The sequence below is a fragment of the Tympanuchus pallidicinctus genome, unplaced genomic scaffold (genome assembly GCF_026119805.1).
Source record: "Tympanuchus pallidicinctus isolate F22 unplaced genomic scaffold, pur_lepc_1.0 scaffold1, whole genome shotgun sequence".
Taxonomy (NCBI): Eukaryota; Metazoa; Chordata; class Aves; order Galliformes; family Phasianidae; genus Tympanuchus; species Tympanuchus pallidicinctus.
The window spans coordinates 92,475,014-92,501,664 of NW_026294618.1; the positions used below are offsets into that span (position 1 = coordinate 92,475,014).

Sequence of the window (26,651 nt, forward strand, 5' to 3'; positions counted from 1 at the left end):
TCTCTGAACCCAGTGTTTTATTGCTCTGTGATCACTAGGTACACTTTGATGCAATGTAGTCTGAAATAAATTGGCACTTACTACATAATTTAAAATCTTAGTATCGTACACCTTATATTGGCATCAGAAAAAAAAAAAAAAACAACAACAAAAAACCCCAGAGAATTGTTCTTTTGGCCCAAGATTAAAATGTTCCTTTATTGGTGGCAGGTGAGCATTCATTGTGGAAGGTCCTTAAAAACAGTGAACAAAAACTAACAACGTAAGTGCCCTCCGTAATTATATAAAAGCAGTACCAGGTAAGTGGCTCCCTTCTTTACTCTAGTCCTATGCTTTGGCACTTTTAGTATCCAAGTGCAAAGTAACTCCCTCATCTCATTTGAGGAAAATAAAAGTGCTCAAGTGTACACCAACTACTTTGAGGGGCAAGAGGAGAGATTCCCACACACCAGCCTCAGCTCCCACACAAACAGTACTTTTATCAAAAAGTGGCACTGCTTTCAGGATTTAGCACATACCAAGGAGTTTATAAATACTAAAGCTTTAAAAAAATTAGAATCACTTTCAATAAATAAATGACATCTGGTAATAGAGCTGCATTTGCTTTGCTGATCAGATATCTATATGCAGCATAAGTTATCTTTGTGAGGAAAGCAATGAAGTAGCAGACATGAAGTCCCTGAGGATCAGCAGCTCCGTGTTCAACATGTTTATTTTGCAATGCTTGTAGACAGCAGGGTAAACAATCAGTCCCAAGGCATCTGCTTTTTAATCTCCAAGCACAGCTGCAGACCACACAATGAATCATTTCTGTATCTCTTCTGTAGGCAGTAATCTGTGAATCAGAATTCTTAATAGACAATGGTGAGGAATCAGTTCTTCTGAAGTTGGATCAAGTGCTCCACCGTGTGTTAGTCCTTGGCATTCAAATGGATCCTTCTGCTATTCTTTCAATTGCTGACTGGGCAGAGTAGGTTGTGACTTCTGCCCCTAAGGTATCGTTGCCCATGGTACCATATGTTTGCTTCTCCTCATGGGCAAACATGGTCCTTTCTGTAGAACGAGGCTGCAAAACTCGAGGGATGTACATCTGAAATCACAAGCATTAAGGATTTTACTAGTCTCTCAGAGTAATACTGGGAAAATTTACTCAGGATAATCTTTTTCCCTTGCCATTCTTCTTTTCATCCATTTCCCATTCTTCACCTTAACAACTAAGGCCTTCTGCATCCTACAGGATGCTTCCTGGTGCAACACTCATCTGAATGTGCACAATGTGTAGACTGTGGCACAAAGACTTCTAATTCTACCCCAGTCTCACAGCCTTTTTAGCATCAAGGCAGAGACCTGCTGGTCACGTCACAACTTCAAAGTCACAAAGCAGTGGCAATTGACTACACCTGACTGCTGTCCAGAGATTAGGTACTGGCTGATGTAAGGCCCGTAACACAGCGTACAGTAGCACATCTCAACTACTCCTAAAGCTTCGGCCGAAGGTACTTCTGGAACACCACCTGGAACAGTCAAGGAGCCCAGCTGCAGAACTTGCTGGTCCCACCAACACATGGGAAGTCCTACAGTCCATTCAGACTAATGCATCCTACACAAGCTCTTTGCAGGGTGAGAAATTAAGCTTCTCTAGGAAAGAGAATGTTAGTAACTTTTAACTTCTTACAGAAGATGCCGGAATGGTTCGTACATCTATGTCTCCACTTTCACCTTGAACGTCTTCTATCTGTAACCGATAACAGGTGAGGGAAAGGGAGAGAGAACATCAAACTGTTAAGTCAAAACAACATTAAGGAATGTGAGCATTTAAAAATGTGCAGAAATAAATCACTGGGCAGTGCCAGTTCTCTACTGCAGTCTCGTAATGAACTCGCCTCTAGCTTTCTTTCATACACTCCCATACTGCTTTCCTCTCAAATCTTGCTAACATTGCCGCACATTCCACTGCACCAAATAACCCACCTCTACTGATCAGCCCTTGTTGGTCATCTCACTGTAACGCATCCCTGTGGACAGGCACTGCTGCTGACAAGGCAAGAAACAATCCCACACAAACAGCTGGCACTACATTAGGTGCATAGCTTAGTGCCAGAAAGTGCTACCCTACCATCACTTACCTTATAGTTCAGTGGGCTCAGGTGCTTGAAACACGCAAAACAAGTATAAGCCACGCAAACAGCAATTGTGATGCTGACAACTAGCAATGTAAACATTGTTGTAGGTGCTTTAAAGCCTAGAAAAATATTCAGAGAATACAATATAAAAATACACAGCAAGAAAAACGCGTTCTGTCTTCCCCACTTTCAGAAGCCTCATGTTTTTTCCTTAGAGGACCAGACAATCCACTTCCAGCCTCAGCTTGGAGAGCCTGGTTAAGCACAAATCTCTTTGGCTGGTAAAACTGCTGAACAAGCCATTTTCCCAGCTTTTTTTTTCCAGAGGTCAAAAAAGGCAGCTGTAAAACTTGAGCGACAAAGCTCACAGATCCTTCTCCTCATCCCTCAGTCAAACTATTCTGGATCTACTTCTAAAATGCTTTTATTGATGATCTGTGAAATGTTATGGGTAGAGTCTATTTATTAGGTGTGGTGATGGCACTAAATGGAATGGCTTGCAAACAACCAAAAGGAGAAAAGTGACTTTCACAGATTACAGATGAATAATAAGACTGTAGCTCCATTGCATACAGCTGCAATGATTACAAAATGGATTGCAGTCAGAGGTGCAACTCTGCTACCAAAAAAGCAAGTCTCAGGTACACATATCAAACAATAAAGCTCTTCTGTACTACTGGCCTTTTAAAACCAAAAAACGGGGCACTGCACTAGAAGTATGGACAGAACTAGGAGGAACCTAAGGAAAAGGAAAGAAGACAAAAAGCTGAGGAAACATGAACGAGCCAGGTGGGATTCTTTGGGGTGGTGTGGTAGGAGCATGGAATGAACACAAAGAAAAGATCTAGAAGAAGACTAGTAAGAAAACAATTAGAATGAGTACAGAGATTATTCTCCAGATAAACTCAGGAAGTACTCTGAAGAAATTAACCACATTTTGCAGTAAAGATTATCTGAGTAAGTATTAAAGGGAAAAAAAAGTTAACTCGTCTTCCTAAGTTTCTTTGGCCAGAAAAATAAACACCAGTTTGGTGCTTGTTTTTTTGTTTTTTGTTTTTTTGTTTTTTTGTGATAATACCAGCATGGGTAATGACATGGAACAAACAAGTTTTTAGTAGGTTATATGAACAGATCTGTATGGACTGGTTGGAGACAAAAACAATAACAAATAACAGCAAATAAATGTTGCTGTTCAAACAGAAAAGGGAAGTGGAAAAAATATCAGCTTGCAAAAACAGTTCTTGAAACATGGGAAAAAACAAGCTTTCAAGCATACAACTACTGCAGCAACAGCTACTCAAACCCAAGGACAGCCTGAAGCAGTAGTTCTGAGTGCCTCTTAAATCTACTGGGAGCTACCTAAAGTTAAATGACAGTCTGCCAACAGTATTGTCTAACTACTGGTATGCTAAAAAAAACATTATGAAGCATACTGATTTGTCATCAGTGCTGCGAGAGCAGAGAAGGTAAAACACAGGGCTCCCTTCCCAAGAAGTGAAATTCAGCTCCTTCAAGTGTCACCCTCATCCCTTGCCAAATGCCTCCTCCTAGGGGTAAAGAGCCATCATGAACCTCTTCTGATGTCAAAGCTGTTAGTGTATCACAGCCAATGCTATTAGTACCAAGTGTTTGCAAAATAAAGAACACCCACATATCTAAGAGAAATTATGTAAAACCATGAGTTTTCAAATCATAGAATGGGGAGAAGAGTCACTATTTCACTGCAGTTTTTCATGTGAAGTTTCATGGACAGCGTATAGCAGGTCTTAGTAGCATCATTAGCTAACATTCTAACACTTCTTTTCTTAAACAAAAGAAGCAGTAGCCAATTCACCCAGACTGATTATACAAATGCCTGTAGTAAAGCCAAGAGCCATTTCACTAGTGAGAACTAGTTCTGAAGAGATTGTTATATTTTGTGTGGAGGTTTTTTTTCTTAATTTGTTGTAATAAGTCTGTCACTCCACAGCACACTTGGCCAGTTCAAACTCAGTGCAATACGTAACCACCATAACTTCATATTTACTGGAGCAAAAAGAAAAGCTCATGATGTCTATGAAGTTTCATGTGTAATTTAGGTATGCTGGCAAAAGAGGTAGGAGTATCTTCTCAGTGAGAACAGGTTATACTTACCCAACCTCAAAAAAGAAAAAAAATAAAGCCAGAAAAGGCAGAGAATTGGAGCTGCAAGAGCCTGATTCACCGCTGAAAAGTGCATCTTTTTCTCCAGCTTAGCAGGGAGGTACGCATAGTAAAGGTTGTAACGGTCAACCATGTGCTTCAGGAGCATATATATTAACCCTGGAAGGAAAAAAAAAAAATAATAATCCAAGGAGAAGGGGGTTGCAAATGTGATAAAAGCGACAATTCTGTGAGGAAACCTGCACAAACAAAGTGACCCAAAATTCGGATACTAATGGTGGATACGGGCCAAATATGAATGAGATACAGTTGCATGACAGCAGTCTGCTCCTAAATTTGCTCATGAGGCAGTGCCAAGACCCCCAAGGTCTCACCATCCCTCCCCCTCTCCTCAGACTTCTATCACCCACTCCTGTTCTCAGGGTGCATCCAGAGCTCCACCCTAGTGCTGGCACATGGGGTCACAGTGGTTGGGTAGAGTTGGAAACTTCCTTACACAGTACTGGTAAAGAGGAAAGGTCTAACAGCAGCTTTGTGTTTGCTTCTCAGCCTTCGATAAATTCATGTCTGGATTTCAAATCAGCTGTGTTTTATCCCCAACAAAACTCTTACAGATGTGACAGTTGCAAATTACAACAGCGCAAGTACACAGTAGCACATTCCAATATTTACAATTGCATACAAAGAAGTCTAAATAAACATAAACTGTGTTGTTTAAAAAGCAGCCACACTCTCCCAATAATAAGATTGGTGATTAAAAATTGTTCTGAAAAAATATCTTATTTAGCTAATTATACTGCATCTAGCTTTCCAGTTTTAGATTAAAAAAAGGTTATACCAATACTATCAAACGACTTCGTACAACATGCCTGAGAGTGGAAATAAGTGTAGCTGTTGAAAGAGTTCTTCATACATAAAAACAATCTTTATGAACAAAAGATGCAATAAAATGAAACATAGTTCAGATCACAGGCAGTGAAAACGGGCAATTGTCCAAGAGTTCTAGACAGTGGTACATCTTCTGCATGCTCATAGTGCATTTAATGACTGGTACAGCAAAAGCAAAGAAATCCTCAAACCTAGATAAGTAATTTAAGGCATAAATTTTAATTTTGTGATATGGTGCAAAGGAAACTTCCTAGAAAAAACGTAGCCTGAGATTTGGATAACTTCTAAAGGTCCTGCACTCCTAATTAGCTGGCAGTCTAAGCCAGCAGGGGTATTGGAGCATACAGTATTCCTCTTCTTGTCCATTGGCACGTGGTCTTAGTCTTGCCTAACAAAGCCTCTTCTGTCCTTTTCTACACAAGAAGGGATGGAAATGTGGATCAAAGTCCTAAGAGTGATCAGCAGCTGAAGAGTACACTAAGAAACCAGATCTGGGCCTTATGTAGCTCCCACTTGCCTCGGCCTCACCTATGCAGGGCCTACAGCTCATTGGAAACTTACCAAATGGGACAATGATGGGGCATGTAATGCTATAGGCCATGATGACAGTGAACACGCACAACATCCAGGCATACATTGCTCCAAATTCATATTCAAATGCCTGTTGCTAGGAAAGAGAAACAAAGATTCTTATCTCTCAAGTAATCTATCAACATGTCAGAAGTTTAGGTAGACAGACTAAAACAACAGTTCACCTTCTCTTATACCCTCCTAGGAGAGATCATTTATTTCCTTGAGAGGTATTAACAGCAACTATGCACTAGCATTACATGTTTTAAACAGCTATACCTACAGAAAATACACTACTACTTTCATAGCCTTACAGGAATTCCTCAAAGTTATTTTCAATTACAGGAAGCAACTACATGAAACCACAAGGTTAAAAGTGACTGTGCCAGACACAGAACCTTCATCTCACTGCATAGCCCATTGTATCTGTACTGATCCCTGTGCTGGCTTTAGCAGTAGAGAAAGCTCAAGATGCCACAGCTTCTGGCCAATATTCCCAGAGCTAAGGAAAGGCTCTAATACCTGTTTAATATTTTTCCTTTCTGCAGTGGACTTGGCCATTACCATGCGTATGGTGTATAGGATAAGGCCAGGCAGGCGCAGCAGCTCCATCCCATTGCCAATAAAAGCAGAGGCAATCACATAGTTCACAAAGAACGCTCCCTGGTCAGGCAAAAAGACACATCTACAAGGAAATACATCAGACAGTGACTGGAAGGCAGACAGACAAACAAGTAGAAAGAACATACGCACACTTCTAGAAATTTCTCTCCATTAGGAGAGGTACAGAACACCATGAGAAGTAGCTACAAGTCTAATAATCTTGCTGAAAAAGAGTACAACATAAAGGCAGTACGTGCAGTATACTGTAAAAGTGTACTTTTATAGTGCTATTGCAAATCAGCCTGTAAGAAGACTTGCCGAGTCACATTGTTTGGAGAAGGAATAAATTGCTCAAGAAACAAGACAGTGCAGTCTGATGGGTGGCTGATAGCAGAAGAGAGCATCAGTTGATGTCTATTAGCAGCAACTTGAGACAAGATGAAATAAAATTACCCTACGGCAGCCTGATCTCCCAGCTTAGAAACTCCTAACCATCTCCCTGTTACTGATCCGAAATAGCGGTGGGAAAAAATCATCTCTTAGTAACTGCATCCTATTCTTTCCCTCCAGTCTCTCACAAACTAGCCACTGTGTCCAGCCCATAGTCACAGAGCTTCTAATAACCAATATCTGCAAGTTTGCAGTACTGGCATAAAAACATTTGTATTTCTTAAAATCAGAAGTGAGTTAATGGATTTCAAGAAGTGCTGCAGCTATTTTGTCTCACTGCAGTCTTCAGGAGGATTTTCCCATCAATGACATGCAACAATCCTCACTACATTATCTAGTCCCTTCACCCCATCCTGTCTTTTTGCATCTCTGACAGAATTTTCAAGGATGTGGAAAAATAACTCTTCATTGAAATTTTGCATATGCTACCTAGCAGGAAAAGGTACGGATTTCTTCACAACAAAGGCATTTGTGTTGTCTCCTACTCTCACTTTTCCAAAAGTATCACCCCAGTGCTAACTTTAGTAAACACTAACCAAAATTAGACACAGGTAAAAAGCATTTTAAATAACCTTGCAAGAAGTTGCTTAATACTTACTCCAGCCTAATGGCAGAATCAGACGACTCTCTGTCAAACAGCCAACGGAAGAAAAAATCAAGGCTGAAAGAAAGATGGCTAGTGTGATTCAGAGGCTATTTGTAATTTATTGTGTAAAAATGCTTCTTTTTCAGTAGTTCAGAATTCTATTTCAGCTTTATAGTTACTGACAGTCATAAGCTGGCAGAGAAAAGAAAGAAGATGAATAATCAAACATCCACTTCATACTGAAGTTTTAATGATTCATTTTTAGCAACCATCATATAGGTAGGGCAAAGACATGCTACCCAGTTAGCTAACCACTGTACTGGTCCAAAAAAAAGAAAAGAAACTGTAATTGAAGAGTCAGGAAATTTGGCTCTTGGCTGTATCAGTATAGGCTACTTTCAACTAGAAATTATCTTTCATTGTCAGAGATCCCTTTGCTACAAGAAAATCAGACTCCAGAAATACGAAGGGCTAAGACAGCCTCAGATGAAAGGTGAACATTGAGATACTGTAATATTATCTAGTTGTAATACTGTCATAATATCTAAAGTGTAATGACAAGATCACCAGACAGTCTGGAAAAGGATGAAAGTATAATATCTAAGCTTCAACTAGCAAACAAAGGAATATTACAAAAATATTATAGGAATATTATTAAAATATTCAAACATTACCAAAATATGGCTTTACCTAGTGAGACCAAGGGAAGGCAGAATCAATACCATGAAGATCAGAAATATGTAGACTTTATGCATCATTATTCTGTTCTCTGCAGATCTACCAACAAAAGAAAATTAATAAGAAATTCATATGAAAGCCTTCCACGCATGAAGAATTTTGCCCAAAGAACATCAGCACCCAGAAGACTTCCAGCTTCCCCTGCCATATTGCATTGCTGCAAGATACAACAGCAACACCTTTGAGACACACTGATTTGGACCAAGCAGACTCTCAGTATCTTCCTGGGCACAGAAAATATTTTAGAATATTAATCCAGATGCTGGATTAACAAGACTACAGTCCTGCACCGCAGGCAAAGAGATGTGCACCCATCACAGCTGGTTTGTCAGCCAGTGATACTCATCTCTCAACAGTTTGTGAACAAGCTCCACACCAAACCTTATGCCAGGAGAGATTAGGCAGTATGCAGAATGGCATCACCTCCAAGAAATCAGACACTCATAAGCTACTTTACTTGCCAAACATCAACACTTTGAGAACAACATGACATTACTAATAATCTACCACTCCTACAGCAGCAAGAACATCTTTCTAGTGACTAATTGTCACCAGAAAACTGCAGAGATTGCCATAAACAACTGATTTTCTTCAGGATGGTATCAAATTAGGCATTAAAACCACAGTGGCTTTATAGGATCACATAGCCCTTGGGCACTATGGGATCTATCAGTTAGTACAACTATAGTAAGGCGTGAAATCAGATCTGCTATTGCTAGCAACTCTAGAAAACTTGTGATTAATTTAAAATGGCTTAAAGTTGATGAGGCAAGTGCAATTATCAATAAAAAGCATTGATGAAATGTATGCAACTTTGACAAGTCAACAGAAAATTCTGGACAACGTCTTGGAAGGGAATGTTATAAAAAATAAAAAGGATTTGACCCTAGAAACAAAAAAATGAACAATGGCTGTAGGGGGAAGATTAAACAACAGCAGGTACAACTGGATTCAGTGTGCAGTAACACAGGTAAACTGAGCATGAAACCCAGCAGCTGGAGCCCTCAAAATAGGATTTGAGACTCCAGTGTTCTCAGCTTAGGGGATCAAAACCCCCCACTTTTTACCTTCCTAGAGAACGACCTCAGGGAGGTTTGAGGTACTAACCATGCTCCTGTTGAATTTTTTTTCTAATTAAGCTTTAAACACAAAGTGTGTGTGAAGGGGGAGCAAAAGTGAATCATCTGGTTGGTTTTGTACTTAATACTACAAGTAGAATAACTCCAAAACATTGGTTACAATATTAGAAAGAGAAGAAAAGATGATATTCCCTGCTACAAGAACTCCACAGACTTAAAACAAACAAACAAAAAAAAAAAAAAAAACCCAACACCATAAACAGCTGAGTGCTTCTCCTATTTTTTTTTTTTTAATCAGTAATTCAGCTGATAAGGCCAAAAAGGTGGAAGATTTTGCTTACTTTGTCCAGTGGGACTCCAGCAATGTTGAATAATAAACAATTGTTGGCAGCAAAGCTGAGAAGGACCAGAGCAAGAGCGTTGGGAAGAACTGACTGATGATAGGATTCTGATGGAAATCAAAAAAAAGAGGTGAGAGTAGATGTTAAAGGCATTTTAACACAGCTGTGCTAGAAGAACAGAGGCTGCAATAATCAGCTTTTTGTAGATGGTAGCAGATCACGCTATGGCAATCTTTTTGAGATTCAAGTTTGAATCTGAATAAGTTCAAAATGAGCTAGAGCTCAGCTCCTGTGTGCAAGACAAGAAACAGGAGCAGGACTGGGGATTGAATTGCATGAGGATGAAGTCTGACAAGCAGTTTTTAGGTCGTACACGCAAGCTTTGGGAAATATCTAAAATGAACAATTTGTAAGAGATTTTAGCTGAAATTAGACAAATAATGGCATTCTGGTTTTCAATCTAGTAAGCAAAACAAACTATGGCATTTCTTCAGAGCTTAAAATCTGAATTCCCATCTTCTCATGCTAAAAATCTAAATACAAGTTGGATACAAAACTGGCAAATGTTTCACATTTTCAACATTTTAAATGTAGTAAAAACTACAATCCAAAGACTAAATATAAGATTGATAATAATATAAAGCTTCAGATGAAAATATTCAGCCCATCAAGGAACAAAAGAGGAGGAACCAGGGTCTGATTCTGGACCTACGTGTGTGTGTGTGTGTGTGTGTGTGTGTGTGTGTTTTTGTAAGTCAGCAGCTACACGAAACACTTCTGAAAATTTCAACACATTTAGCTTGTCTACATTGATTTTGTTTTCTTAAACAATACATCCATCCCTTTAATAACATCTTGTCCTATATACAGCTATATCCAAACATGGTGATACTCACATTAAGGTAGTGAATAGGTTTAGTGACATTGAACTTGTCCATGGTTGATATGATTATGGATGGAGTAGTAAGAAAAAACAGCAAAATAAGAAGAGACAAATTAATGCACCACCATCTGACCCACCAGTTCAGCCCACGCACCGAAAGATTATTCCTGAAAAAAAAAAAAAAAAAAGAAAAAAAAGAAAAGGAAAAAGCAGTAAGCATTTGCTGCTAAAAGTACATATTACCTGCCAAGTGACAGGTGGCACTGCTTTTTCATATTCTCAAAGTTATATGAACAAAGCACTTCATTTGTACAAACAAGATACATAAACAAAGTTCCAGTTGTTATTAGAAATAAGTTGCAGTGGTTTCATTAAGTGATAACATAGCTTGCACTTGCAGGAGAACTTTTTCAGTCTTTTATAACACCTAAACACAATGTTCCACGTAGTTAAGACCTGGGATGAAGCAATTTTTTGTTCTGCACGTATGTATTAAACTGAGAAAGTTAAAACAAGAGACTGAAACTATATGAAGAACAGCTCTCAGAGGCAGAATCTACCAAGAAGCTGTGATTTGAAAAGTAAGGGAAAAACATCCAACTGAATCCACAGGAAAATCTGGTCTTAAACAGGCAGTGTTCTTAATATTTTCTGAAACAATTCCCCAAAGGACCAGAACGATTTGAGCCTCAGCCAAAGCCAAGCATTTAAAGTAGACAAAACAGGGACAGAGAGGCTCTTTATCACCCCCAGCAATGACAACTATCATGGTGAACCCACAGCAAATCACTGTTCCTCCTCTTCTTCATGGGGAAAAAACAAACAACACATTTTTTTGTGCCTAACTTGCAACAGAGATGCCACAACTAATCTACTGTCACATAAACTGGGCATTATATTGATTGAATCCTAACTTACTTACAAAGCAACCAGAAAACATTTAGTCATTTTTAGCCTGTAAGCACGACAAAAGATAGCACAGAAACAGCCTGATTCAAAATTATGTATTTTCATCACTCTCACCTGTCTGTGCTGGGTAAAGTTACTGGTTCACTCAAAAGATATTGGCAGACAGACCACAGTTCACACAGTGGATGAGGCAGCACATAAAAAAAAGATACACACCTATACAAACTTGGAGAATACTCATATTCTAACACCAAATTCCTCACCTCAGACCTCAGCAACAGTTACACACGATTGCCAAAAGACAGAACTGCTGAGGTACAGAGTGATGAATATTTTTATTTATTTATATATCTATTTACTTATTTCATGTTAACAGAAAAAGCAGATGCCAGAATGGGGTAGCAAAACCCTAATCAGCCTCTGAGAGGTGTCCCCAAGGTGAAAGAACACCATTAATAGAAATAAGAATTTACAGTCTCATTTCTGGGTTAGAGGAAAAAAATAAAATAAAATACAGACCCTTTCTTCTGTCCCTATTCTAAACCTAAAGTATTATAAATAAAATGGATGGAAGACAGGAATCTTACCAACATATATTCTCAGGATAGGTAGCATATTCAACCTCCCAGTTTGTTACGCACAATTCCTTGCTGTAGGATGATGGCTGGGGTTCTCCCTTACACTTAATACTCCGACATTTGCAGGCATTGAAGTCCTTAAGGATACTGCAAGGAGGAAAACAAATAGGATTATTCCAAATTACTACACCTGAAAATGCTGAAGGAACACTGCCCATAGCACTAAAAGGCTTTTTTTTTTTTTTTCTTCTTTTAATAACCAGAGATCAAGACAGTGTTTAGATAACGTAACTTCATCTCGTGCATGCAGTGACCATTAGATACAGTTATTAACAGAGGTCTTTGGTACCTGACAAAACTGGAAAACAAAAAAATAACCTTGAATCAAACTGCTCAGTGCTGCTATCAGTGCAGCAAAGGCTCATATAAAAAAAAAAAAAAAAAAAAAAAAAAAAAAAACTTTGAGAGCATTGGAAAATAGAAACAAAGGCAGCCAGTACCTCAAACATCTCATGTAATTACAGCTGTTTTCAAGTCAAAGAAAATCAATCCTTTAATCTACATTCAGATTTGATGTTGGCATAATGAATTTTAACTAATTTTGATTTTTCACACAATTTTTTATAATGCAAGTAATATAACAATTTGAAATATCTTCTTTCACCCACTCCCAGAACATCCACAATACTTATCTCCTGAGTTTATTATCGGTGTACTTTAAGTTTAAACACAGCCAGAGTAAGTCCTTCCAAAGATTTCTCAGAACACACCAACAGAAATGCTTAGCATTTATTTAGACACAGTACAACTGTGTGTGTGCTGTGGTGCAAAAGTTCTCTGCTACACTAGCATGGAAATAGAAATATATCATATCTGAATGAATGGACTCTAAAATTCCTGGTTATGCTTGTTTCTCAGTTATGCTCATAACATTAAGAAAACAGAGACAATTAAGAAACCACACAAACAACAAACAAAGCAAAAATGACAAAACAGATCTTTACCTTACCAGAATTCAAGCAGGGACATCAGCATCTTGCAGCAGCAAGTATTTAAGAAAGTTAATTATAATTCAATAGCTTATTTTTTAAAAGTAAATAAGCAGGAATCTTTAGCACTTCCAGATACGCTACACAAACATGAGCGCCAGCACTAATCAAGCTTCTACAGCTATCTGATTCCATGAACTTCAGTCCTGGCTTTCTGCTTCTCCCATCCTATTTCAGGGCTCTGTGGAGCAGAGACCACTAGTGACACCGTATCATTTTCTAATCTGGTGGCTTCAACATCAAATGTAATCTAATTTTCCAGAGAATAGAGTTCACAGCAATAAAAATCTTTTCAGTTCTCCATGATTCAACTCAGAGATGTCTGTAATGCAACTCTGATGCGTGCACCGAGAAATTATCACATCCAAATTATAAACAAGATAACAGTCAGAAAAGAAACCTCAGTGCTTATTTCTTCTTCCAGTTTCACACATTGAAATATTATTCTGTGCTCTAAAATATTTAAATAGTGTGTAATATTTAATAAGTGTGTAATATGACAAGATCAAAGAGGAATGCAATTCACTGCTTTTAGTCGGAGCCACACAAAACTTCCCCAGCACTTTAAATTCTTGAAACCCTACAGCCTAGACTTCCCTGAAAAGACAAAGGCCTTGGAAGACTCTATCACTAATGCGATTTGAAGGTCAAAAGAATGTAGAAAACTAGAAAGACTATAGGGAAAAGAAAAAAAAAAAAAAAAAAAGGCATGGTGTGCTGCATTTGTAACACAAGTATTACTCTATTTCCTTCTACTCAACCTTGTGTTAGTAAAGGATTCTCACAAAATGTCAATTGGAAAGGACAGGTTACGTGCATCTTCTGTATAAACAACTGGGTAAAAGGGGCTTAGCTTCTGATACTGCATCTACACAAGAATCTACAGAAACAGGTAAGAGACACGTAACAACTGTAAAATCTGTATGAAGTCAAGATCTTGAGCGTCATATAAGCAACATGAAAGCAAAAGGAATATTAAACCACGTTGTGCCACACAATCACCTCCCATCTTGAGAAGTAGTCACCATTACCAAAATCTAGAGTACCTTGTATAAGTCCTACGACACAAAATTTTATTTTACAGGCTTTTGAATCATCTTATCCCAGGTTATCTAACAACTTGTGTATTAAACACAAAAGAAGGGGTTTTTTTTAAATATATACTCACACATTTATACACACAACATAAAAAGGCTGAGTGCAGACATTTTTTTCCTGTAACTTGCACAGCAAGTGATTAAGCTTTCTTTCTACATATTTAAAGACACACAATGCTGGGAAATTAGGTTTCTTCTCTTTACTCCACCCAGTACTTCACCAACACCAAACATCTAGAATCTACTTCTAAAACAAGCTCACTGCTTCACCGAGGTTACTCAGTAGCACCCACTGTGATAGCTTAGTAACTACTTTTGTACATTACAAAATGGAGAAATCAGTAACCCCTTTCCAAGATCCAACTAATTTGGCCTACTACTAACCTAGACTAATGGACCCCACAAAGTAGGGATTCTTATCCCAGTAAGTACCCAAGCCACTTAGTCTCTTAGGCAATTAATTCTTCATTTGAAATATAGAGATTAAATGCATATTTGCAGAAAAACTTACCAGTAAGCAGAGCAGAACAAATCCACATGATGGTGAAGAAGAAGAAAGGAAGAAGAAGCAACATAAGCAGACAAGCAACACAAACAAGATCAGTTGTACTATTAAAGTTAAAAGAGAACAAAGAAGATAGCAGACGAAACTTACTAGGTTGCCATGGATTTCTCTTGAAATGTTACAAATGCCATTCCTAATGGTTTGTTTTGAACTGCTTCTTCCTCTTTTGAGAATTCCTCAATCAGTCCATTTGTAACTCTACTATAATACTCTACAGCATCTTCCTGTTAAGAAATTGATGAGTGTTACATCCAAGCATCAGATGGCTGATACCTTCATACAGTCTACACAAACCACGGTCCTTCTTCCTTCCACAAATTACAAGTCATGTCACCACATGAAGACAAACAACAGAAGGTTCTCTTGTATTTACTTTTTGCACTAAGGTTACACTACTAAAGTTTTGGGGAAATCCTTTCCTCTATTGCACAAGAACATGAAAGATAAGTTCCCTGCAATGAATAAGTAATTTTTTAAGCTCACAGGATGTTACATAAAAACTACTCGATATGATCTTCCTAGCCACTGTAAAAATGAACAGATCTCTCACCCTTTCACATCCTCTCATTTCACAGCAGCAGAACTGACCACATGGCTTAGGGTTGACTTTGACTGGATCACCATGCTTCGCATACATGTGTTTATAATAAGTCAGGCTTCTCTCTGCCTCATTTCTAGGTGGAAAAACACATCCAAAACATTTTGCAAGAAAACAGTATCAACAAACTTACAAAGAACATAAGCCCCAAGAGAAAACATTGTGTCAAAGACTGACAGCTAATCAGTCAAAGGCATTCATAAACCTTAATCTAGCTACTTTGTACAATTAATTTTTAAGCCTGTAATGGCATTGAAGAGTCAACGCTCCTGAGGTTCCAGAAGAAAAAAGTTGCTATTGTGTAGTCCAGAAGTAAACATATTTCCCTCTTCCCTGACCACAGCAGCAGTCTGCTACAATTACTAATTAGTATTACTAATTCAGCAGCTGGGTTTTCTAATTTGTATTGTCTGACCAAGCAAACAATGACATACCAGCCAAGCCTTTAGAAACACATACTTCAAAACACAATTGAATCTGAATGAAAAGCAGAACAGAACTGTAAAAGCAGAAATCATTTCTAGTACGTGCAAGCTTGGTACTATTGGTAAATGTCAAAATGTTGATTAAGAACCTGCAAGATATCTACAAAATTATGCTAAATTCAGATAGATACAAAAACAAGTACCTTTTTCTAAATAGATGAATAAGCCTAGATACATCATAACATAGCTGGACCTCCAGCACAACGCAAGTTGGGTAGGCAGCACTGAAAACGAAGCAATACAAGAGAAGTACACTGAATAAACTGTTTCAAAGACCATCACTGGTCTAAATGGTATCTCAATTACTTCTGAACAAGGTAGCACAGAGAGCCTTCCACAGAGACCGGCGTTCAAAGTTACATTAGCATGAGATGTGCAGCATTATTCCCAACTAAAAGCCATATGGAAATATTTATGGGAAATGTGGAAATGGCCACATTTTGGGTTCTAATTTTAAGATTAGCTAACTAGTTCTATTGAAACATAGCATTTTTCATTCTATTCTCAATTCTTTCTAAGGAAAGAGATAGTTTTAGAAGATGATAAGAAATAGCGCAAGAGTCAAACACATTTCTGCCTGGGAGTTAAAACTACTAGGATAATTCTAAGTCCTTTGTTCCTAATTAAGCATGGAACTTACACGAAATGGCCTTGAATAGCTTCTTGTTTTGCATTTTTTGGAAGACCAGTTATAAACAGTGTGCACTTCACCTGCAAAAGAAAAAGAACAAGAAATCCTATTTTGAAAAATGGCAGTAAAGAAAGAATATGCAGCATCACTGCCTTCCTCCTAAGTAGCTGTGTTTTAGATGGGGAGAAAAAAAAAAGGTAGGATATTTCAATGGGAGCAGTACCTATTTAAGATAGCAAAACACCTCCTGCACTGGTTAAAGGCACTACAATTTCACAAGGTCCTATTACTACCCCCACCCACCCCAATCTCCAGACACTTCTCACAACTCAGTGGAGATTCATTTGCAGTGAATTCTTTCAGTTATGTTACATTCTAGCAAAGAGGAGGCATTACAGCAATTTGCTTTTTTAGCACTGTCTGCTTTCAAATAGACCTGGCCCGTTCCTGCCCTCTCCCCCCCACCCCTGCCCACACACACAGATTGATTGTTTTCCAAACCCCAACACAGAAACTTACTGTATTTTCTTCTTTATATGTGACTGTTTTCATGTGATGACTCATGAAGACAACAGTCAGAATCAGGTAAACTACAGCAAAACACGTGTGCAGCCAAAGAAGATTGTTACTGTTGGACAAAACATTATGAACATGAGAAGCAGGAAGAACTAATTATCCCACCGACACACACAGTCATCAAAATGCTAAGCAGATTAAAACCTTTCTTTAAACACAAAACAACAAAAAAGGTAGTAACTGATAAACACTCATGCACATACGGATCCTTGGACAGGCATTACAGTTACCCAATACATTTTACAGTGCACAATTAATGAAGGTGCAAGACAAACAGCTGATTTTAGGTGACACTGAGCTTATGCCTTTGCATTCAGATGACTAATTGGAAGCTCCACGATATTAGCCAAGGTACTTTTCATTGGTCAGTGGTTACTGTGCTAAACGCATGACTGAACTCCCCTTGAATACAACCCTTATCCAAACCAGAAACATCCTAATACAGAGGCTAAACCCCACTTTCCCGATGGCTCCTTCCTCCAAACCTAAAAACAGAAAAGTGTTCTGTATGCAGCTCTTCAGTTTTGAGATGAGTACTACTAGCAACATAAAATACAGGAATCTATTTTGCAGATAAAAACCCAACCGAACAACAAAATCCTCACTAGCTACAAGGAATCATAACAGTTAGATAAAAGCAAAGTGCATTGGCAAATATTCTATTGGACACTACAGAATGGATAGAGAAGTTTTGAATAATGATATAAAAGAAAAGCTGTACAGATTAGTATTGCAACCATTTTTACAGACTTTTTTTTTTTTTTTTTTAAATGAAGTTACTTGAATTGTGAACTCAAATGGAAGAGACATTCACAAATCTGGTTCAAGAGAATTCAAGTTATCTGAGTTGCACATTACAGTAAAGCTGTCAGCTTTGTTTTCCTTTCCACAACACGGTTTCTTCTGGCATAGGTATTTCTCAAAACAATGTTGTTAGATGTGCAATCATTAGCCAAGACAAACAGGTAGTAAAAAAAAAAAAAAAAAAAAAGAGCTGAGAGAGTAGAAGCCAAGATCATAGATTTCTTATCAGAGCCATAACATACAGCCTGAAGCAGAACGCATCCTGCTTTCAGTTGACAAAGCACGATTAAGTAATTCCTACCCTGAGAGGCACGTTGCAAGCATCAACGCATGCATTCAGAAACTATGGCAGGAAACAGACATCAGCATAAAAGTACCTTCCAAGATTCACTCACCCAGTTTCTAAGTTCTGTATAGTTGTTCTTCCAAAACTGTAGGGATCTTTAACTAAGAAGGAAAAAAAAAACAAACCAAATAGCATCATTAGCTGGTATAAAATACACCCACAAACTAAAAATGCTTTTTTTTTTTTTTCCAGACATTGATCTACTTCAGCATTAAAACAATTTAAAACAAGATGATCAACTGAAGTCAAGCCTGTTAATGTGTACAAGCCTGTAAATGTGATCTTAGCAAGACTGATAGGAAGTCAGCGCATAAGTACATTTTATGGGCTAATAAAGGCTTGTTATCAAAAATGGAAATGTGTTCAAACAAGATCTGCCAGAGTTGTGTTCATTAATATTCCATAGGACAGGTGGCAGACTAGAGAACACACTGTATTTGTCGAGTACCAGTCGATCAGGATTAAGACTGCAAGAAACATGAAACAATTCTTTCAGCCCAGTCAGCACAGACAAAGCCTCAGCAAAATGATTTGCTACTCAAAATGGGACAAAACCAGGGCAGAAGGGAGCAAACAAACAGAAGGTCCTGAATGCTTTTACAATGGCATTAAAGCTGATTCCTTTCAGAATTAAAAAAAAAATTCTTACCAAGAAGATCACCCGATAAGTTGACAGGCAATATGACACCAACAGACAGAATGCTGACAGCGACCAACAAGCAGATGATGTGACGTTGGAAGGTAAGGTAATGTATGGCATCTTCACCACATCTGTCATGAATCTCATCATCACTACATCAGAGACAAAAAAGCACATCATCAGTCTACTTAGTACTCATGCGGTTGCTTGTTTGGGGGTTTTTGAACATGCTTTCTTTTCTCAGTTAACCCAATGACTTCCCCTCCAATTCCTATCACTTTTCAACACCACTGTGTTCTCTCATCTATAAGTTTAACTGCTTTGAGTTCCAGAAGTGTCTTTTTCTTGCACAGAATCAACATACAAAAATTAATATAATGAAATTTAAGATGGAAACAAGAAATGTGAAAATATGCATGCAAGTTCCTTATATCAAGCTGGAAGAGGACAAAGACATCTGCCACAACTTCCTGCTTTAAAACAGCCACAGTGGAAAGCCTACATCTCAAATTTTAGGGTCACCTGTGACAGTGTTCACACATCTCAAGAAAGGCTTCCTTTGAGGAAAATGATAACAGAACCACCTTACCCTTAGAATTCTTAGCATCTACTCAATTTCAGCAAGACAGATGAGTAAAATATGAGTTCTTGAGAAAGGAAGGGACTAGCAAAAGGGGAGAAAGTCTCAACTGCACTACTTTCTTGTTTCAAGGTATCCAAGCTAGAAGTGCACTTTTAAAAATCATTATTCACTAAGCTCCAAGAGACATAAAGAACCAACACCACAAGTCTAGTGCTCGCTTTCTGGAAAACAACAGGATGGGCTTTTCTTTGTCCTGCAATTCCTGCCCCAACTAAGTCACCAGTTCTCCACAGAATTCCTTGCACGGAAACCATGTTTCCTGCTCCAGGGCCTACTGGCTTCAAACAGAGGAACACCCACATAGCACCCTTTGAAGGGTGTAAGCCTGGAGCCAAGTTCTTAGCTCAGAATCCATACAAAAGGCCTAGATTCAATTCAGTTCACACATTGTTCCTAGATCAGGAAGTCTCTGGCCTGTCAACTGAAAGGCAAGTGTATCCTGGAGAAGCATTCCTATATAGTCACCTTGTTTTCATGTTATTTTTTTTTCCCAAACCCACTACTGCCCACACACTGGAGGCATCTGCAGCGCTCTTTGTATTAAAATTCTGTCTACTCAGGAAAGAAAAAAAAAAAAAAAAAAAAAAAAAAAAAAAAGCACAAAAAGTCTTTCTTTTTTTTTTTTAATAGAAAAAATTTTAAAAAGTGATTTACTATTTATTTTTTGTACTTACTGCATCCGAAAAGCAGCTGCCATCCAAGAACAAAAGCCCTGGAAAGACAGAAGTTGTAGGAGTTAACATAGAAATACTTCTCTTAATTGGACAAGGTAGATGCTAGGGGTTTTTCTATTAAGCCAATCTCTTAGCTAAAAAGCTGGCAGCCAGATAGTCTGAAATCATTGTTTAGAAAGAGAAAAATACAGAAAATACACACAGAGAAACACCTACTGCTCTACACACTTTCTAAAAGGTAATTTGTATGTCTGCCTTCACAGCGTATTTAAGATTTGAGGGGCATTACTTGTATATTTACTGCTTGGGCTCCTTAAACTTATACAAGTCTAGATCCCATCCTCACTGAAGAGAAGTCAGGATTTAATCTCACTATGAAAATTGGTATTTCATGCACAATTTTAGAATGGTGATTTTCTCCCCTAAAAAGAATGCTTTTAGAGATTCCAATTTCAAGGAGAAGCTGTTTGAGAATCTGATACAAGTTAATATCTTAAACTCCAGTTAGAAGTCATCTAGATTTAAAAACCCTCCGTGAAACAGTACAGGAGAGATCACATCCCACTGAATGTTCTAGTATGGTTAAGAGCAAAAAAAAAAAAAAAAAAACAACCATATCTCCCTTGAAAGGCCTATTCTTTCATGTTAGTATTCAATTAAGAGACATTTTTATTCAACCGTTTCAATGATAGAATTACTAAGTTTAAGCAAAAAAATTCTTCCACTACTAACTAGTTTTAGTATTATAATGTATAACCCCTCTCCTACTTGAGAGTTATTTAACAACACTGACACAAGATACTGATTGCTTATACAACAATAACTTATCAAGAAATGGACAGATTATTAATAGCTCTGTAAAAACACAGTACATGATGTACTACTAACTTTTACACTGAAAGATCATCTATACAGAAGTACAGACTAATACACTGGGCAAGGTGGAATGGCAAATTATAACAAACTGCATTAGGTAGTTTATATCAGAAAAACTTAAAGAAATCCTAAAATACTTACACTGTCATACTCAAGAGCTTCAGGTGCTGATGAAGATGCTGATGAGTGGGTATATCTTACTCCACTGAAATAAATTAAATGATGCTTTCAAGTATCTTTCATAACTGAGGCTGGAGTTTCAAATAATTATTTCCACTTTAACAATTCTGAAGTAACTACCTGAAATAATATTAAAACACTTTTTCCACTTACAAAGGCAGCAGTTTTCACCTTGTAGCATACGCCTAACTACGGAAGCTAGTACAGTGCCTCATGTTCAAAAGTCAGGACCTGTAAGCTCCTGAAATGAGAGTAACTGAACTAGAAATAAAAGCGAGCGTTTTATTGAGGTACTAGACTGCACTCATATAAAAGAATACAAAACAGGTTTTTAAGTCTAGGCAAGATCAGTTCTGCAAGGTATCTCAGATACTCCTCATCACAAGAGACCAACTTGTTTCCCTCTTCATCTCTCCCTTCAACTTACAGCCACTACTCCAAATTTCTCTTTACCTGCAGGGTGCCCTCCTCATTCAAATTCAGCCCTGTAGCAAGGCTAAAGACAATTAGAGAATGAGCAGCTTTCAACAGAAAGAGCAAAGTACCTGTTTTCAGTTTGCTGCTAAAAAGAAACATTGCAATGGTGATGTGACATAATTATGGGATTTGTGGATGTATTAACAATAATTTTGGCCTAGGCCACAATGCTGTAGGGACAGGAACAGCCTACAGTGCAACTCACTGCTCAAGGACCTGCTTGTCCCATGCAGATCTCTACAGCCCACAGAGAAGCCTCTTCATTCTTGCTGCCTGAGTTGGCTAGATTAAAGCTGCCTCAGTTATTGCCCTTTTTTATTTATTTATTTTTGCACATCTAATTTTCACATGTGTACATGGAATGAGTCTAGAAATACTTTGAGCCATTTCCTTCTAATTAATTGTGGACTTAACTACAACTTAGAGATAGGACAAGGGGAATGGTTTTAAATTGAAACAGAGCAGATTTAGGTTAGATAGTAGGAGGAAGTTTTTCACCCAGAGGGTGGTGAACAGGCTGCCCAAGGAGGCTGTGGATGCCCCATCCCTGGAGGCATTCAAGGCCAGGCTGGATGTGGCTCTGGGCAGCCTGGTCCAGTGGCTGGCGACCCTGCCTGTGGATATTTGAGGTCCTTTTCAATCCAGGCCATCCTACAACTCTATGAATTTAGCTGTACCATTAAAACAAGCAAGAGTCTCACTTGTAAAGCTTATCCACTTCTTAAGAGATGACTAGAACATTGAGACATCACCTCGTAGAAATAATAGTAAAAATAAAAACAAATACATAAATCAAAAGCTCAGTTGCAGTTTTCACTAAAAATCAGTGGGGAATTTCAGAAACCAGTTAGAAGACATTCGTTTTTAAATTATTTCTAAACCCTTCACAGTAGAGTCTGCGTAGGGGAGCTCTGGGAAGATACTGGGCCTGAATGGAGACATGCACAACAGTCAGTATCCTTCTGTCACAGAAGCACTGTAAACATTAATATGTAGCCACATGACTTGTTAGCAGACAAGCAACCCATTCTCTCTCTTTTTTTTTTTTTCTCTCACATCCACCTCCTTAGCCCACAGCTGGAGAAGGGAATTTACAATGACAAAGGCAAACAAGCAGTTTTCAAACTGACACTGCAAAGAGGAACTTGCAGCAGAACATATTTCAAACAAGGTAGGAGGATTACATTTTTAACTAGTACACGTATGTGATTACCAACATCTAACTGATGCAAATTCACTTAAATTAAGCCCTGCTTAACTCCACTGCTTCCATGTTCCCTAGAAGGTTTCAACAAATCAATCTGATTGTGTATCTTTTTACCCTTCAGCTTCTGACACAAGAGCAACACGTCCGTAGTCCCAGAATCTCTTCCTTATAATGGAAAACAACAATATTAAAATCTAGAAAATAAAAACAGAGATTTTTATATTTTATTTTGTAATGAGCTTTCTTGGGTGCATAAGTACTGTTAAAAAAATGCTGTCCTAAGTCTTAAACCGGCTATTGCAAGTTAATGGCCCCAGTGGTGATCACATTACAAACCAACCCAGCGGGACCAAAGGGGCGCAAGAGCCACCTTCCTGTCCTCATTTATGAAGGAATCCTGAATGTCATATGTCTGAACTGAATGCATATCCAGGTTTGTGAAAGACAGCAGTTCAAAGCTTTCACATATACATCTTTACTGTTTTCCTTTACTTGCATCCAGAACTATGACGGAAGACTTCCAGTGCCGTTCTTTTATTATTTTTTATTTAACATTAATGTAACTGGCTGTAGGGAGTTTAACCATTTTCTCCAGAATTATTTTATATCCTACTCAGTAATAAGTCATGCATTAGTACAACTCATAAAACCCAGAAACGTTCATTTTTTGACTTCCTCCCAATATTTTCCTTTTTTGAAAGAGGCTAAGTAAAAAAATAATAATAACAATCAGTGTATTTCACAGATGTACTGCCTTTTTTTTTTTTAAGAAGAACTTGCTCTATAAGACACAGAACTAACAAGACCTGTTTTCCATGCACATGTTAACACGTACACTCTCGCCTTCCAGCCCCTCCTACATCCCATACCTGTTTGGCCAGTGATGTAACTTATCTCATGCCATGCAAGCACTGAAGGGTCAGCCAGGATACATGTCAAGATTACCCAGCTAACTTCCGCATTTTGCAATAAATAAAGCCTCCTTACAATAACCTTCTCCCCAACAGGAAATAAAAGTTGAGATCCTTTTCCTTTATCTGTCCATTAAGCTTCATGCAATTCATAAATTTCAGCGATGCCAAATCCTCTATAGTCTAAGACAACCCAGGTTTAAATTGGCTAATATATTCTCCAGCTATTAGGAGGAGGAACTGACAGGCAAAATGGGTGGATAATGCAACACATAAGCCTCACTTCCTCAGGAAACCAGGCTAGAAATAATATTCAGAAACCCATCAACTGGCAGTTATTAAAGAGATCTGCATAAACGTGTCATAAGCATAGGAGGAGTACAGGAGTTGCTAAATTAATTGCAGTACTCGGTAGTTGAACAAGAAAAAGTCTTCTGCATTGCAGCTAGTTCTTCCTGTCTAGGCAAAGGTGCAGTGCAGAGGCTCAGTATCTTTATATTCAACTACAGCTTTGGGGAAAAAAAAAAAAAAAAAATTGACAAAATTTTATTAAATGCTACTAAATAATTTTTAGGTACATCTTCTAGTTCTTACAGAACTACCAGCTCAGACCTCACATAGGTAGTTTTAAGTTTCCTCACATGGCTTTCTAGAATTTGCGAAATGTGATCCCTTCAGTCTGATTTTATTATCAAAACCTCAATTCTCATACCAATTTGCCAGCCTACAGCTCTTATTTTTTCTAGCGACTTAGGAACACTTTTGAGTTTGACACCAAACTCATAAATATAACCAAAAAATTTTTGGAACCCCAGGCCTGCATTAGCAAACTAATCCATTTCTTCCTTTTATCCAGACTGAGCTTCTTAGTACACTACTTCTTTCACTGCTTTATGAAATCTAATTCAGACACTTGGGAAGTGACAGATATTCTATATTGCAACTTCTCTTGCAAAACAATCAGGACATTTTCCTCTGGACAAACAATTTAGCAATGGCATTCCCTTACCAAAAGTATACCCATAGTAAGGAAAAAAATAAGACAAAACATAGAAGTTTAGAGTTACCACTTCAAAGAGCACCTTGGCCCTAAATACAGACCCAATCATTCTGCACTCTTCCTACATTTATACATCCAACATTTAGTTCACATACAGGTGGGATGACAGTATCACTGTTACTAATACCTGAAAAGTGCCTTGAAGTTCCCAGGATGGCCATAGCATATTTGTTACTTTTGATGATTCTTAGAAACAAACCACTACCCGATAAACACAGAATCCAGCACAATCTGTAACTTTTGAGAAGGCTCTAGTATTTTCAATATAATAAATAGAAACCAGGCTTACAAAAAAGCAGGTGACATCAAGCAGCAAGACAGTTGGGATTCCACCAAAAGTTACTCCCTGGAGCACTGTGCTGCCCCGGGCAGTGCTGTAGCAGTACGTCTCATTTGTTGAGTTGAAAAATCCACTTCTATTCCAGGAATAGGCCAGGTGAGAATCTCCAATACCCAGAAAGAAGAGAGGGCTCATCTTGTCTTTCTCTTAATAAAAAGAAAAGAAGAAACTACATGAAAAGCCTGCTTGATATTTGCAAGATGTACTGAAAGAAAAGCACAGGAAGACTCAACAAGGAAAGGACTTTGGAAAAAATAGTCATATTTGACAATCACTCCTCTTTATCTGGGAAATAGTTTTGCAATAATTGACAGACTCAGTTGTTGGCAATGCCCAACATCTAACCGATCCCATTTTCCACAAACACCTGAGGAAAGCTACTGAAGAACACACAGACCTTTCCATCATCTGATCTGTAACATTAAACTACTTATTTCAGGCTGGATTCTGACTGTAGGAGTAACACAGGGCACTAGACATTCTAACACATTATAGCAGTTCAAAGACTTTGTTCCTAGTTGACGAGCACGTGTGACCATACTGGCTTGTAAAGGCCTTGAGATCATTAACAAAATTGTCACTAATTCTCCTGAAAAGAATTAGTGCACAAATACATTCCTCTTTCTCTGTTCTTTAGACATTGCATGTTTTCCTTTTTAATAGGAGAATTTAGCTAAGAGAACAGGCACAGTGACTACAGTACCTTGCTAACACAAAAGAATATTTTCATTCTTCTAAGAGAACAGCCATTTACCTCATTTTATTCAATTGACTTGCTCAAATTATTTAGTAGACAACACACAAGACTCAGCTACCGATACAAACACCTTTTAATCAGTGCATACAGCTGCCCACTTATTGAGACTTCCAGCTTCAAGCATTGCTTTTCTTGGACCCTATAAATGTGATGGTTCTTATCTATTTCAGACAGAAATATGCTCCATGTAGAACATGCTTCTGATTGATAAATTCATAAAGAAAGCATACCCCAAAAAGCTTTATCCTTTGGAATCAAAGACTGCAGGTCCTCATCACAGGCCTAGATGCACTACTTTGGGGATATCACACCTCTACAAGAAGGCCACACATGACAGCACTATTTTGGAGGATGTAAATAAAGAATATGATTAACCACAAGGTCTCCTTTTAAATAGAAACAAAACAAAAGCCACCAAACATAGAACAGCTCGCGTGGGAGAATGCTCCTCCCAAACCAGAATTTGCTCAGTGTTAGACTGCACAAAGCTGGGAAGAAACAGGCAGCCTTTGTCCCAGCTGACAAAGATATATACACGATGTGTGCTGCGAACCTGTTCTTGCTTTCTAAGAAATTTAGTGCTGACAGAAGAGCAGCTTTTAGCACACTGCGGGACCTTCCATCACATCCATCGCAGAGACCACAAGTTAGAACGGTAGCAACGCACCCAGCTCATCAGATACAGTGTCCGATTTTGCAAGCCTTTACTTTCAAACGAGGTAGCTGTTAAGAAGATAACGAGTACAGCAACACCCCCAGGTGGAGCTGCGCGGCTGCAGCCCAACGAGACCTCGCGGGGAACGCGAGCATCGCGACCCGCACTGCTCCCTCTGAGGGGCTGAAGG

The 26,651-nt window shown here is 38.3% G+C and overlaps 1 protein-coding gene across 1 annotated transcript; it reads right to left on the reverse strand.

Moving 5' to 3' along the window:
• On the reverse strand, positions 1 to 26,150 carry TMEM63A (transmembrane protein 63A). Its single transcript, XM_052695886.1, has 23 exons — positions 26,037 to 26,150; positions 24,999 to 25,195; positions 22,853 to 22,932; positions 21,016 to 21,079; positions 19,999 to 20,036; positions 18,691 to 18,833; positions 18,091 to 18,142; positions 16,835 to 16,943; positions 16,325 to 16,395; positions 15,828 to 15,908; positions 15,152 to 15,275; positions 14,692 to 14,825; positions 11,900 to 12,037; positions 10,417 to 10,570; positions 9,521 to 9,627; positions 8,053 to 8,139; positions 7,375 to 7,437; positions 6,246 to 6,408; positions 5,715 to 5,820; positions 4,257 to 4,424; positions 2,127 to 2,242; positions 1,676 to 1,735; positions 1 to 1,090 (listed from the first exon to the last, which is right to left on the reverse strand). Exons 2-23 carry the CDS (start codon positions 25,182 to 25,184, stop codon positions 926 to 928), a joined length of 2,409 nt encoding a protein of 802 aa, XP_052551846.1. The 5' UTR covers positions 25,185 to 25,195; positions 26,037 to 26,150; the 3' UTR covers positions 1 to 925.
• Positions 26,151 to 26,651: the final 501 nt, after the last annotated feature.